Source organism: Cavia porcellus, unplaced genomic scaffold (genome assembly GCF_034190915.1).
Source record: "Cavia porcellus strain 051 isolate PalLab524CR breed Dunkin Hartley unplaced genomic scaffold, mCavPor4.1 scaffold_50, whole genome shotgun sequence".
Lineage (NCBI taxonomy): Eukaryota > Metazoa > Chordata > Mammalia > Rodentia > Caviidae > Cavia > Cavia porcellus.
The window spans coordinates 4,744,061-4,758,969 of NW_026947533.1; the positions used below are offsets into that span (position 1 = coordinate 4,744,061).

The 14,909-nt window shown below is 41.0% G+C and overlaps 1 protein-coding gene across 1 annotated transcript; it reads right to left on the reverse strand.

The window, feature by feature from the left end:
- Positions 1–12,738: 12,738 nt before the first annotated feature.
- Positions 12,739–13,689, reverse strand: LOC134475011 (zinc finger protein 709-like; the record flags this gene model as incomplete). Its single annotated transcript, XM_063244379.1, has 1 exon — positions 12,739–13,689. A coding segment is annotated over one exon (951 nt), but the record flags the coding sequence as incomplete, so codon positions are not given.
- Between the last annotated feature and the right edge of the window lie 1,220 nt (positions 13,690–14,909).

Here is a 14,909-nt window from a genome sequence, read left to right on the forward strand (position 1 = left end):
TTTATAGATATATACACATCAAAAGTGCTCCATGTTTAATTACATGTAGGTCATTTCATATCCATTTCATATGAAAGAGGCTAACACACTTTCTTTTGTTACAGAGCAGCACCATGGGAGTGTCACACCCATGTATATTCTTTAGATATTTCCAATGATAAATTATTAATTTTAATTTATGAGTGCTTAACTTGAAAAAAATCACAAAAGTAAAGTTTTGTAGTTGTAATACAACCATTAAAATGTGAGGCACTGTGTGTTCCAAGGCAAGTCTATAACCCAGTATAGAAAATGCAGTGTCACAGGCAGCATGTCCATTGAATTCCCCTGTGGTTTATCTCCATGCAGTGTCATGAATATGGCTGCCTATGTCCCCTTCTCTGGACAGAGTAAATTTACATAAAATCTGGCTCAGCATGTCACCACCTATAAGTTTTAGTTCTTAACCAGTAATTCAGTCAATGAACAAGACACATGAACACAGCAAAATTAAAAATGGGCTGTGTTCATAAGAAAAGAAACATAATGGTCAAGGAGGCAAACAAGCTGGAGAAATGAGCACTGGGAAACAGCAGAGGAATCAAGTCCCAGGTAGAAAAAACCAGACCAGAACTCAAATCCACCAGGCTCATGGCCAGGCTGGGGTAGATGGTGGGGACCCAAGAGTTCTCCATGACTCCTCAGGGCTGGGGTGTGGCCTTCAATCACAGATCTGCTGTGTCTTGGTGTAAACCCCTGCAGCCTTCACAGAGGCCAGCTGATTGGATGCTCCAAGCTATAAATGCTCCAGGCTGAAGTTATTCCCCCAAGTCCTGGCTGCACTGTGCTGCCACTGGGGGCTGGGCAGCAGGAGAGGTTAGGTCACTCATTCAGCAGCCACTAGGATTCCCACAAAGAAATAGCTGAGCACGTGGGTGCCCCAGTATGACCTAAGGTGTAGTTCCTGAATTCGATGGATGATAGAAAGTTTTCCCATGGTCTTTGAACCAAGTAGGCCTATAATGTGTCATAGGCTTGGGGCAAGGCATCAGTGACAGTGAGTGGTGAGTTCGAAGTCCAGGCCTTGCTCTATCCAATGGACTGCATGTGATAATGGCAATGTGAGGTAACCCGAAGATGATGGTCTTTGTAGGGATGATATCAAATTACAGGCAGGTGTGCATGGGGACAGTGGGCAGGTGAAGAGAACCCCATGTGACCCTCTAGTGCCTCACCCCCAAGCATGATAGAATGTCCACAGTAAAGGACTATGTGTGTTATCCCACTCCCAATGGACATTTCAGAACCAGTGCCCAGAGAGGGACAATGCCAGGCCCAAGGCACAGGACATGGGCAGAGTGAAGAGGATGGGGGACAAGTCCAAAGGAGAAAGACCTCCTAGCACAGGACCCATCCCACTCCCAAAGGCATCAGAAAAGCAGCCCTCAAGCTCCTGGGACCTGAGCCTAAACATATGGGACTGATTTCAAGCAGCATCCCAAGGGATACACACACATGCACACATACACACACACACACACACACACACACACACACACACACACAAACACACACACACAAACACAAACACACACACACACACACACATGAACACACAGTGATGCCATGGGCGCCCACTGGGTAGCTCAGAGGAAAAGGGATCTGATTCATTCAATCTACATGCCTCAAATTCTCACCTTATTCCTGGGCTGAGCTAGGCTGGCACCAACACAGAACAGGACAATATGTCACTGACCACCCAGAAGCTGGAAGGCTGAAGGAGAGGGATAAAGCACTGCAGATTGTCGTGGAAGAGAAGACCCAGAGCTATATCCCAATAAAGCAAGGGCACACAGAGGTCAAGGTCACTACATGGGGGCATCTGAACAGCCTCACTGAGATGGAACTGATGCCTGAACCTGAGACATGCGGGCCCTAATGCTGTACAGAGTTGAGTCTGTGTGGCAAAAGATAGAGGACCAACCATTTAGAGATTCAAAGTCAACTTTTTTAGTCAAGAAAGAGATGAGAAGCGAGAACAGAAGGCCCGGTGAGGGACAGTGGTGGGGGCAGAACCTCACATCTGCTATAGTGCATCAGTGACCACTGATGATTGCATTGCTGCAAACTTAGGTATGACAGGTAAACTTCAGTTCTCTCAGGTTCTATGGGTCAGGCATTCAGGAGGTGCTGCTGGGGGATCCACCATAGTTTCTCCTGACCAGGTTGCAGGCTCAGTGGAAACACTGCTGTGGCAGAATCTGTTCTCAGGCTCTCTCTCTCTCTTGCTAAGAGGCAGGAACTCAGTTAGGATGGAGGTCTGATGACTTCTCAGTCTGTTAACCTTTTTCTCTGCAAAGAGTCAGATTCTCCTCAGGGAAAATGCAGAGATAATCAGAGATTTAGAGAGGAAGACAGAATGAAACAGAGAGGAAGGAAGAACAGAGGAGAGAGAGCAGGAGGTTGGTCACAGTCATTTTATGTGTGAACCTTGATAGTCACATCCCATTACATCTGCCATGTTCTGTTATTAAGAACAAGTAAGGAATTGGGGAGAGAGCTCAAGATAGAGCACTTGCCTACCATGCATGAGGACCTGGGCTCAATTTCATCCCAGCTAATAGAAACCAGAACAAAATTCACTATGTGTGACCCACTGTCAAGCAATGGGCTACTCAGGAGGTGGCCAGCAGATGGTGAGCTGTCATCAGTTGAGCACCCTTCCCATGGGTGTGGTGACTCACACAGGTGTGAATGTAGGCATAGTGCTGGTAGATTTGGGGGTGCATCTACATCCATAGTGCTTGCTTAGCCTGTGTGAAGTCCTGACTTGAGGCCACAACACCAATACATAGAAGAAATTGAGATGCTTAGGGGACATAATGATGGCTGATCTGAAGAACTTCTGCCCCCTCATTATGCCACCAGGGAAACATGTATAGGAGGAGAGTGTAATTTCCACCACCATACAGCAGGAACCAGGCCTGTGTGCACTGTGTTCACCTCCCTTCAACCCCTTCATGGAATTCACCTCTAATTCTGTATACTGTGTACACATGACACCAGCCCATAAGGTTTAAAAGTGTCACCTCTCACTTCAGATGATGTCCCTAGGAAGCAGATGCCATAGTTCAGGGGGACACACTGGAAAGGAACTGAGAGGCATTGTGTCTTGTCTAAGTTGTCAAGGGAAGTGTGAAGGAGGAGTTGGGTTTAAAACTAGGTCTGCCCAGACCAGGGACCCTGGCTTTATTGTGGTTTTTCCTTTCCTGTGGGAAACCTTTGCCTCTTGCCAAGGATCCATCACTTGGTTGGAGCATTGTCTTCACTCTGAAGGACACTGGGCAGTCATTCCATGTGTTTCCATGGTATCCAAAGCAAGAATCTCTGGGGGATGCCAGATGACCCAGTTCCACACAGACATCATGGAGGGAGCTGCTGGGTGCCTTAAATCATCAATGTACCAGGCATTGACCATGATGCAATGAGCAGAGCAGAAGCAAACACTGGTCTCTTTTGCTTCCATATTATGAAGGCCACAAATTCACCCTGCAGAGCTGACCAGGTACTACCCACATTACGGTGAGAGTCCCTAATTCTTGGCCTCTGTACACATGGACATAAAATAGGGGAATGGGAGACTCACAAAGGTACACAGAATGGGGTGATGCATCAGTATATGAACTGAAGGTGGAGGGAAGGCAGGCAGGAAGCACTCCCACTATCCACTCAGTTTTCAGATAGTTATAGAGCAGCACCCTGTTGAGCACCCATGATAAGAGTAACACTGCAGACTCCACTCTCTTTCTCACAGAGGCAATATGCCACAAGGGTGGAAAAGGGAGTTGCATTTCAGGCTTCCTGCAGAGTGGAGGACAGGTGGTCACAGCACTGTCCAGGGAACATTGTGAGCAAGTGAGGGCTGATTATGTTTAGCACACAGGATACCCTGGGAAGGCCATTGGGGAGGGAGGCCAGACCTGTAGTGCTGCTTACACCTGTCCTCCTCGGGATCAGAGTTTCCCTTCTTGGCACCTGGCAGGTGCTGCTGAGGAAGGTGGGACAGCCAGCCAACCTAATCTGAGTTGGCACAAGCCTAGCTCACTGAAAATGAGAACTACAGTGAGAAGGAATTTGCCTGGGTCTGTTGGTTTCTGAGGACATGGGGCACATTACAGGGAGAAAGGCAGACTTGGGACCTCCGGCAACACAGAGGCATGCAGAAGTGAGTGGGGTGAGGCAAAATAGGAAGCTTTCCTGGGGAGCATTTGTACACAAAGCTGTCCCTGACAGGCCCCGGGAGGCTTTGGGGCTTGCAAGGAGCAAGGACAGTTGGGAATTTTTCTAAGGCAAGGCTGGTACCGGATTGAGCTCAAGGTCTACTTACAGATCTTGTGCCAGCCTCACCTCCAATGACCTCACCAGCTCCGTGATCAACCTAAAAATCAAGGTCAGATACCTGGTCTGGTGGAATTCCAAGGCAGGTCTGTCACTGGCTCCATGGCAGGTGTCCTCAGCTCCACTTAGGCCTAAGTCTTGCAAAGTACTGGCCCTTCATTTCCCCTTCCCTTTACCTCTTCTATTTCTCTCAGTTTTCATTTGTACTCTTAAATCTATAGTTCTTTGAAGCATTAAATTCTAAGATAATATAATTTTAAGTTAAGATTTTTTTAGTTTCACATGTTCAGTTGAGTCACAGGTAAGCACACTGTCAATTGATACAATCTTCACATCTGTCTAGTTTCAGCTTTCTGCTCAGTGTTGGACCCATCCATATACCTGGTCTCTCCTGCTAGTCCCCACCCACCACTGACCTTTCTCTCACTGTGATTTACTACCCTGGGTTTTCCATATCAGTGCATCAGATTCTGTTTGGCCAAACAATCCTGGAGGAGACTGGATGCTATTGCTGTTTGATAGAAGAGAAAACCACAGATAGACAAAATCTGCAGGGAAAATGTAGAGACCATTGTGTATGTACTCATCTTTTCATGTTGGAAAATGTTTTCCATGATTTCAGTGATACAAAGGGAGCTACAAAGGGCTGATTCATTGGATTTGAAAAACAATAATGCAAAAATCACAACAGGAAACATTTCTTTACAATCTTCGTCAGATAGATGGTTTTTATTACAAGTATTAAAGAGGTCTCATGAGTCCATTTTGTGAGGGAAATGACAAATTCTTCTAACTCAAAGTAAATTACCAGACATGGCCAACAAGCACAAAAAACACTGAGACTCCTAAGCCTGATTCATGCAGGCACACATCTTTGAAATGTGCTGTTTCCCCATCCAGTGACATATTTTAAGGCAGGTGCTGAACAACAATGGGAAGGACATGCGGGGCAGAGCACAGCCCTATCTTGCAGCTCCCATCAGAGCTCTAAACAGCCTTCCCTGGGACTAAGAATAGAGTTTTCTCCCACACAGAATGCTGCACAAATTTTCAAGAGTTTGATTCACAGTACTCTTTGAAGCAGGAAGGAAGTGGGACCCTCCCTAGCCTCTGTGTAGAGTGTGCACAGGAGAGTTGTCTGGATGATGCTGGTCACTGCAGCTGGGGGAACCTTGTCCTGGCCCCAGGGCAACAGATCTGCAGGACTAAGAATGACCAACTCATGCCAAAACAAGGTTTTCCCTGGGCCAACCAGTGCACTGGGCATCTCCACTGCAATCCAGTGACTCCCGAAGCCAGTAAGAGCACTGGGAAAGGGCATTTGGAAACCTGGGTGGCCAGTCAGGTGAGGGGCAGCACTGCCTGACACAGCTGTGCTAAGTATGTCCCTCTGGAGCTAAACCTCCAGCGGATCCCACCCATTGCCTTCATCAGGTCTGGCAGCAAGGATGTCACACAGAATCACAGTAACACACTTGGTTTACTCAAACTAAATCGTTTAGCTTCCCTTCAAGAAATGACTGAAAATGCACCAGTCTGGAAAAATCAAGGCTGGGAGCATTGCTCTGCATTTTGTATAAATAAAGTGATCCTTTACAAGACATTGTGGTAATGCCCGTGGGTGGGTCTGCTATGGCAGAGATGTGGACTCTCATGAACACAAGTTTTGTTCCTGGAATAGAAAAATTGCAAATAAATGATGCATGTGCATGACTTTCTGTTTGTATTGCACTGAAGGAAAGGGGATGGAAGCAGCAACCTAGATGTACTGAGTTGCCTCAGTAAACCCAGGGCACAATCCACCACATGATTCCATCACCCAATTGTGAAAGCTCAGCAACTTGGTTCCTGCTTGCTGCTGCTGTTGGTTGACAAATTTGAGGTGTTTCTATCTGTGCCAGCCATCTCTGCCTCTTTTAGCTTCTGTCCCAGGGTGTAGATCAGACTACGTGTTTACAAAAAGTTCCATCATGATTTCAGGACCAGTGGCAGCCTCTCATGTACTGGAAATAATTCTTCAAGTTTGGCCATAAGAAAGCTGATACAATGTGCTTGAGAGGAAATGAGATTGTCTGATATGAATGCAGGAAACTCATTTTCTCTGTGCCAGACTCAGCTGCTACAGAAGCACATATTTTTGAGGTAAAAAGATATGAGTTGGAGTCTTAGAAGGCACAGTCACATCCCCAAGTTCACTTTCTGCTTTGCTTCCCTCATTCTACTAAGCTGCAGAATGGATTCTGAGTGTTCAAACACATAGGGAGTGAACTGCAGCAGAAATCCTTAAAAACTTCAGTTAACTGGGGTGTGAAAAGACAAGGAAAGTTTTTTGGCAAAATGCACCTCTAAATATGTATTTAAAGAAACAAAGAAACCAGGAAGAAGAAAAAGATGAAGACAAAGAGCAAGAGGAAGAAGAAGAGGAAGAAGAAGAAGAAGAAGAAGAAGAAGAAGAAGAAGAAGAAGAAGAAGAAGAAGAAGAAGAAGAAGAAGAAGCAGAAGCAGAAGAAGAAGCAGAAGAAGAAGAAGAAGAAGAAGAAGAAGAAGAAGAAGAAGAAGAAGAAGAAGGAGAAGGAGAAGGAGAAGGAGAAGGAGAAGGAGAAGGAGAAGGAGAAGGAGAAGGAGAAGGAGAAGGAGAAGGAGAAGGAGAAGGAGAAGGAGAAGGAGAAGGAGAAGCAGAAGCAGAAGCAGAAGAAGCAGAAGAAGAAGCAGAAGAAGAAGGAGAAGAAGAAGAAAAAGAATGAGAAGAAGAAAGAAGAAGAAGAAGAAGAAGAAGAAGAAGAAGAAGAAGAAGAAGAAGAAGAAGAAAAAGAAGAAGAAGAAAGAGAAGAAGGAAAAGAAAAACAAAACAAAACAAAACAAAAAGTAAGTCCAGTGTGTGGGGTTTTGTCTCCAGTGCCTCAGCCTCATTTAGAAAGGAATGGATCAAAATTTGCAGAATGGAAGGCTCACTGTGGAAAATGGACTTTGCACCAAGGCACTGATGGTGTGTCTGGCCCACTAAGAATGTCCAATCCGTGGCAGAGCCTGGAGCCTGATGGACGCTGAGGACAGGACCCAGGAGTTGAGGCCCCTTAGGCTGAGGTGGCGGAGTCTTTGCTGCACCCTGGTGGCTCTGCCTTATTGGTCCTGCAGGGCTGCAGCATGGATGCGGTGGTGGAAATGGGTGTAAGGCAGGAGGTGCATGGCTCCTCTGCATGCTGCACACTCCCTGCTTGGCCTGAGCACAGGAAGATTCAAGTCCTCCTTACTGGAAAAAGAAACTCTGAAGAAGATTCTGGGTGTCCTCTACCAGACACAGATGAACACAGTGACTTCTCAGGTAGGGAGGGCAGGACACACACCACAGCGGGATCTGCATGGCTTCATGTGTTGGGGGTTTAAAAGTTAGTCATGAATGATGTGTTGCCTTTCTGAATAAAAAGACTCCTTATTTTGTGTAACTATAAAGTGAAACTTGAATGTTCTTCTATATGCGTATCCTACATTACATATAAAAGAATACTAAGTAATCCATTTCCACTCACCTATTCAAGAAAATACCAACTATTTATTCTTAAGTGAATTGAAAAGAAGTAATATTGAATAGAGCACTATAAATAATGCAGTGGAAAATAAAATGCAAAAACCCCAAAGGCATCCCTCCCAAGATGACAGGTCTGCCATTGACCAGCTCCTCTCTCCTGTCCTCACCTGCTGTGCAGGCCTGTGTCTCTTCACTGCTAGGTGGAGAGAGAGCCAGGACACAAGCTCTCTTCCATCTCAGGAAAGATCAGGGACATGGCCTAGGACATGGCCTTCTTTCAGCATTTTCATTGGCTGTAATTTATAATTAACTCAGCAGCTGTGCTGTGGTAAGTTCATGGTTTCTAACAGTCTACACCTTAACTGATTAAGAAGAGAATACGGTGTCTGTCAATGTCATTTTTATAATGACCCCTAGAAGTGAAATTTCCAGGTTAAATGTATATAAGATGAACTTGAGGGTCACAGATTTTACACTTGAAGCCTCTTCATAGAGTTAGAGCCTGGTAGAGGAAGACTGTGTCTGCTCAGATCTATGTGGAGATGTAAAGTCAGAGAGATGGTCCAGGCAGAGGTGCAGGACACAATGGCATCTAGCAGGAACCATGGCTAAAAAAGTCCCAGGTCCAGGCCACCTCATCCTTGAGTAAGTTCTCAGGAAAGCATCACACACTGCATGCTGGACAGGAGAATGCTGGAATGTTTCCAGAGCTCCTCCCTACATGCCTGAGGCCCCCTCTCTCACTCAGGGGAGCTCTGTATGAGAAGGTCAGTCTGTTACAGAGCCCAACCTGACTGAATGTTTTCCACCCAGGTGCAGATCTGAACTGCCACATGTGGACTCACCATAGTTATGGAGCAGGACAGGTGTTTACAGGGAGCAGGTCAGGAGATGGGGACACTGCAGGCAGGTCAGGGTATGAAGCCTTAAATTAGAGACCAGGCCCTCACCAGGCCCAGTTTCCTCCAGCAGTAACCACACCCTGCAAGAATGTGCATTAAATCTGAGTAACTGAAAGGAGTTACTCACAAAATTGTATATTATAGAGATAGCTTGAAGATACAAAAGTAAATGGTAGCATCTGTAAGTAAAATGAAATGTGACCCTTAATGGATATGTGGTGTCCACTGATGTCCCCAAACCACATGCATCCGAAGGAAATAGTCTGATGAACAGAGCAATAAGGAGCACAGACAATGTGTAAAAATCACAGCTGCTTAATAACAACAACAAAGCTGGGATACAGTAATTGCACTTTCAAATTTTATCCAGTATATAATAAAGAATACTGATTGTTTTTCAATTCTTCAATGAAGTTGAAGGAAAAACCACCACCAACTTCTTTTATGTGACAAAATAATTCTGAGAATGAAGCTAGATAATAATGTGTTAAAAATAATATAAATGAAAACACTCTGTTGGCTAATATTCCTACCAAACATACAGAAACGTGTTCAGCTAAATGTTTGCCATGTTAACTCACCAGCATATTCAAAATTAACCAACATGATCAATACTGGGCTCAATATCAGTGTTGTAAGAATGGTCCCTCTCTCACAAACTATCTGTTTCCGCTGGTTTTAATATGTTGTTTCTTACTATATTTTACTATATGCGATAGTATAAAGAAAAATTTTTATAGGCAAGGAGATAATATAGAAACCATTGTTCGTTTTCTGTTAACTGGTTCTAAATACCCTGTAATTCTTTCATTCTCTGGAATGGCTTCACACTGTCTTGATATGCTTGATGCTATAGTATACAAAGTTATACTCAAATAATTCAAGGAATGAGTCACTATGGTGACTACTATTATGTTAGATTATCTGGGAGTGAAATACAATGATGCTTAAATTGTTCCATTCTGACAAGTGTTGTTCTTTTAAAAGGTCCTCTTTTATCTCAATCTCCATCCTTTTTTAAAAAATTAAACTATTTTTTATTTTTTTTTGAATTAAGGGAAAACTAAATTAAAAAATATCGGGATATATTATAGTAACTATTTGTTTTCCTATTAACCTGATTTGAACCCCAGTATTGCTCTCCCCATCTTGTTCTGTCTGATTTTACTATATTCTATTAATTTAATAGTATCAAGTTTGAGGCTATAGGCAACCACTTTGAAGGCAATAAGATTTACTATGATAACCATTATAGTTTGACTATTATCTTCTTTTGAAATCTTGTAAGGTCAGCAGTGTAGGTTTTTTTGGTCTTGTTCTGTACTGTTTTGATCAATTCTATTATACCTGATGCTATAGGCAACTCTTTTTAAAAATAGCAAGAGGCACAATGGTAACCATTTTTGATCATCTGATACTCTATTTTTGCATCATTTACTATGCCCACCCTTCTGTTCTAACCGACTATGTTTTATTTAGTCATGTTAGGATTTATTCTCTTCAAAAAATGTAATAAGAACTGTGGGAGTAAAAAAACTCAACGAGTGTAATTGTTATTGTAAAAGAGAGGAAAAGAAGGTGGTCTAAGGGATATAACTGCATGCTTGAGTGTGTAGGATGGAAAACCGCATTACTGAGCTTTTGTTGGATCATTGAATAGAACTTTCTGCAATCTCACTGTATGAATGTCCACTTTATATGCTTTAATTTTATAATTTGGACAACTGTTTCTAAGATGACAAGATGTAACCTATTAACTAGTGATTTCTTAATGAATTTTTTCTTGAAATTTTGTATTACTTGTACCCTTTTACTGCTTTGTTTTTTATTTCCTATCTTTGTTCTCTTTAATTAAAAAATAATCAAACCTGGAAAGGATATCTTTTATTTATTTTTTGGGCACTGGAGATCCAACTCATGACCTCACACTTGCCAGGCAGGTGCCTTAAGCCACTGAGCTAAATCCCCAGCCCACTAACGGATAGCTTTTACATCTTTTGATCTTCACAGTAGTTGCCTCTTCTCTTGAACTTGATACTAGCAAGCATACCAAATGTGAATAAAATCAGTCAAGGCCAAATAACATTCAAAAAAACCAGCTTCAAAGAAGATCAGTCATAGAAGACAATGTAAGTAATAGAGGGTTTCAGTTTTAGTTAATAGGAAGTTAAGGATAGTTACCATGGTATAACCTGCTATTTTTGGGTTATCTCTCTGTGCCCTCAAATTTAGTATGAGTAGACAGACCAGAACAAAATATAACCGAACTAAATAGAGCAACAAGACTACTGTAGATTTTAAATCCTGATACACTTTTAACAATGTTCTCTGTCTTCTTTTTTTAGGCAATTCCTCACCTTTCTCCTTCTCAGGATACTATTATTCACTGTTCATAGTGATATTAGTCTTGTCTCTTATGTTACATTTCAGCATATATAAAGATAAAGTCAGCTACTACAAAGAGATTAAGAGACATTATGCTAGTCATTATTGACTTCCCCAAAATCAGTCTTGAGGACCGAAAAAGCCTGCACCACCCTGTAACTATTTGATTAGTTCTATAATGTTTGGTATATACTCAATGTGTGTGAAGATGGGAACAACTATTTGGAAGAAAACTAGAAACAGTAACATAGACAGTGAACATCTACAGTGGACTTGCTTTGAAATCTGTTTGCTTAACTTGTTTCCTTATGAACTGTTCTGTTCTGTTTTGTCATGTTTATTCTTACCCTCTTTAAGAAAAAAAAGTGTCTAGGACAGATAAGCATATTAATAACTTTTTGTTGGATCATTGAGGGGAACTGTTGACAGTGTCATTATTTGAATATCACTTTGTATGCTTTAAGTTTGTAACTTGAACAACTACTTCTAAGATGACAATATGAAACTAATCAACTAGTGATTTCTTATTGTTTGTTTTTCTGAAATTCTGTATTATTTCTAAACGTTTTCTTTTTGCTCTTTAAATAAACAACATTACAATTCACCAAAAAATATAAAATTTAACTTTTACAGAAAAAATACTAAGTACATAGACACCATCCATACTTGAAAGTGAAAAGCCCATTTCAGTTTAGCATTTTTAATTACAAGATGCCATGTTGAAGCACAAACACACTTTAAAAAATCTAGAGAAGTACAAGTGATTAACTGAAAACCATACAACATGTGCACCTAAGGAGAGCTCCACCTCAGATTTGTCATTTCTGGAATATTTGTGAAGAAATATTGATATCTAACTTCTGTATTGATTATTTCTTCAGGTCTCCTTGTGATTTTTAAAGTAAATTTAGATCTAAACTGTCTGAACAGTGACACTTTTTCTATGTATTTAACAAGAAACATGGATTGCCATATTTCTCACATTGTTAATCCACATAGGATCTCTGCCCAGTGAGCTCTTTCAGATATGTAACAATGATCAAGTATGCTGAGAGTATTCCCATAACACATAGGATATATCTCTTGTGTGAGTTTTTTCATGTATTTCACTTACAATCTGGCTGCTGAAAGTGTCTCCAATTGCTTACATATCCAGTGGTTTTTCCCAGTGTGAATTCTTTCATGTGTTTTGCAATGACTGTATGTGGTAAAAGCTTTGCCAAACTGTTATATACATAGGGTTTCTCATCAGTGTAAAGTCATGGATGTATTTTACATTATCCATGTTTGGTGAAAGCTTTCCCACATTCTTCACATACACAGGGTTTCACAACAGTCTAAATTTTATAATGTATTGGACAATGAGCATTTCTGCTGAAACCTTCCCCACATTCCTTACATATATAAGTTTTCTGCCCAGTGTGAAGATTTTCATACATTATGCAATATATACGTGTGTTCAAACCATTCTCATAATTCTTATATACACTGGTTTTATCTTGAGTGTGAACTTTCATGTTGCTTACAATTTCCATATTGGGTAAAACCTTTCCCACATTGCTTACATACATATGGTTTCTCTCCAGTGTGAATTCTTTCATGTTGCTTACAATGTCCAGAATTGGTAAAACCTTTCCCACATTGCTTACATACATAGGGTTTCTCTCCAGTGTGAATTCTTTCATGTTTCTTACAATTTCCCCATGTGCTAAAAGTGTTCCCACACTGCTTACATCTATATGGTTTCTCTCCAGTGTGAATTCTTTCATGAACCTTAAAATATGCACGTGTTTTAAAAGCTTTCCCACATTGCTTACACACATATGGTTTCTCTCCTGTGTGAATTCTTTCATGTTCCTTACAACGTCCAGGTCTGGTAAAAGCTTTCCCACATTGCTTACATACATATGGTTTCTCTCCAATGTGAATTCTTTCATGTTTCTTACATTCTCCCTGTGTATTAAAAGCTTTCCCACATTGCTTACACACATATGGTTTCTCTCCTGTGTGAATTCTTTCATGTTCCTTACAATTTGTATGTCTGGTAAAACCTTTCCCACATTGCTTACATACATATGGTTTCTCTCCAGTGTGAATTCTTTCATGAACCTTAAAATATGCAGGTGTGTTAAAAGCTTTCCCACATTGATTACATACATATGGTTTCTCTCCAGTGTGAATGCCTTCATGTTGCTTACAATGTCCAGGTCTGGTAAAAGCTTTCCCACATTGCTGACATACATAGGGTTTCTCTCCAGTGTGAATTCTTTCATGTTTCTTACAATCTCCCTGTGTTTTAAAAGCTTTCCCACATTGTTTACATACATATGGTTTCTCTCCAGTGTGAATTCTTTCATGTTTCTTACAATCTCCCTGTGTTTTAAAAGCTTTCCCACATTGCTTACATACATAGGGTTTCTCTCCAGTGTGAATACTTTCTTGTTCCTTACAAATTCCAGGTTGGATAAAAGCTTTTGCACATTGCTTACACACATAGTGTTTCTCTCCAGGGTGAACATTTTCATGTATTTGAAAATGAATTTTACTGCTAAAAGCTTTCCCACATTTCTTACATATATGCGGTTTCTGCCCAGTGTGAAGTTTTTCATGAATTACACAATAAGTACATGTGCTGAAAGCTTTCTCACAGTGCTTACATTCATAACGTTTTTCTCCAGAGTGAAGACTTTCATGTACTTGACAATATGTACTTGTTGAAAAAGCTTTCCCACACTGCTTACATATGTACGGTTTCTCTCCTCTGTGAATTCTTTCATGATTCTTACAAATTCCATGTGTGGTAAAAACTTTCCCACATTGGTTGCATACATAGGCTTGCCCTCCACTGGAATATTTTTCATGGATCTGAACATTGTCATATTTTTCTGTTACTTTCACATTCACATTACCTTCTGCAGTACCAAGGAACACTTCTTTACACTGATTCCAAGATATATGTCCATAAGATTTCCCTAGTTTGTCATTTCTGTAAAAAAAAAAATCACATATAAGATTTATAACCATATCACTAACTTTTTGTTGGAGAGTTGAACAAAACTCTTTGCAGTCTCACTGTTTGAATCCCCACTTCATATGTTTCACTTTTGTATTTCATAACTATTTCCATGAGCAGCATATGTAATCATCATCTTGCAATTTCTTACTGTTTATTTTCATTTTGAAAGTAGCATTATTTCCACTTATTTGTTTTGTTTAATCTTTCCTTATATAAATTTAAAAAAGAAAAATTCACAGTGAAATGGGTCTCTGTTTAATGACCGCATTAATATCAAGTTCTGTTTTTAATGCATGCTAAGAAATTCTGACCATGAAGCAACAGAATGGCCTTGTAAGATATGTTGAAAACAACCATTCCCAAAAGACTGGCACACATTTGGAAATCTTAAAAGTTGGTACTTTGAAATGCAGAATCTTTAGCTTCACTTTGGGTATGGGCACATATGGGTATCACGTACAGATTATTGTGATATGTTTCCCCATCACAATCTCCCTTCTGTCCTTAACCTGTAGTTCCCTTTTCCATATAGTCAGTCTTACTTTTCTCTATCAACATTCTTTCATTTCATTCCACAATTTATATTTTGGTGTCTCATCTAAAAGAAACGCTGTGACCTTTTAGGTTTTATAGCTGAGCTATTTCACTGAATTGATGGGTGAAAGACCCATCTATTTCTTATGGCAAATGACATTATATTATT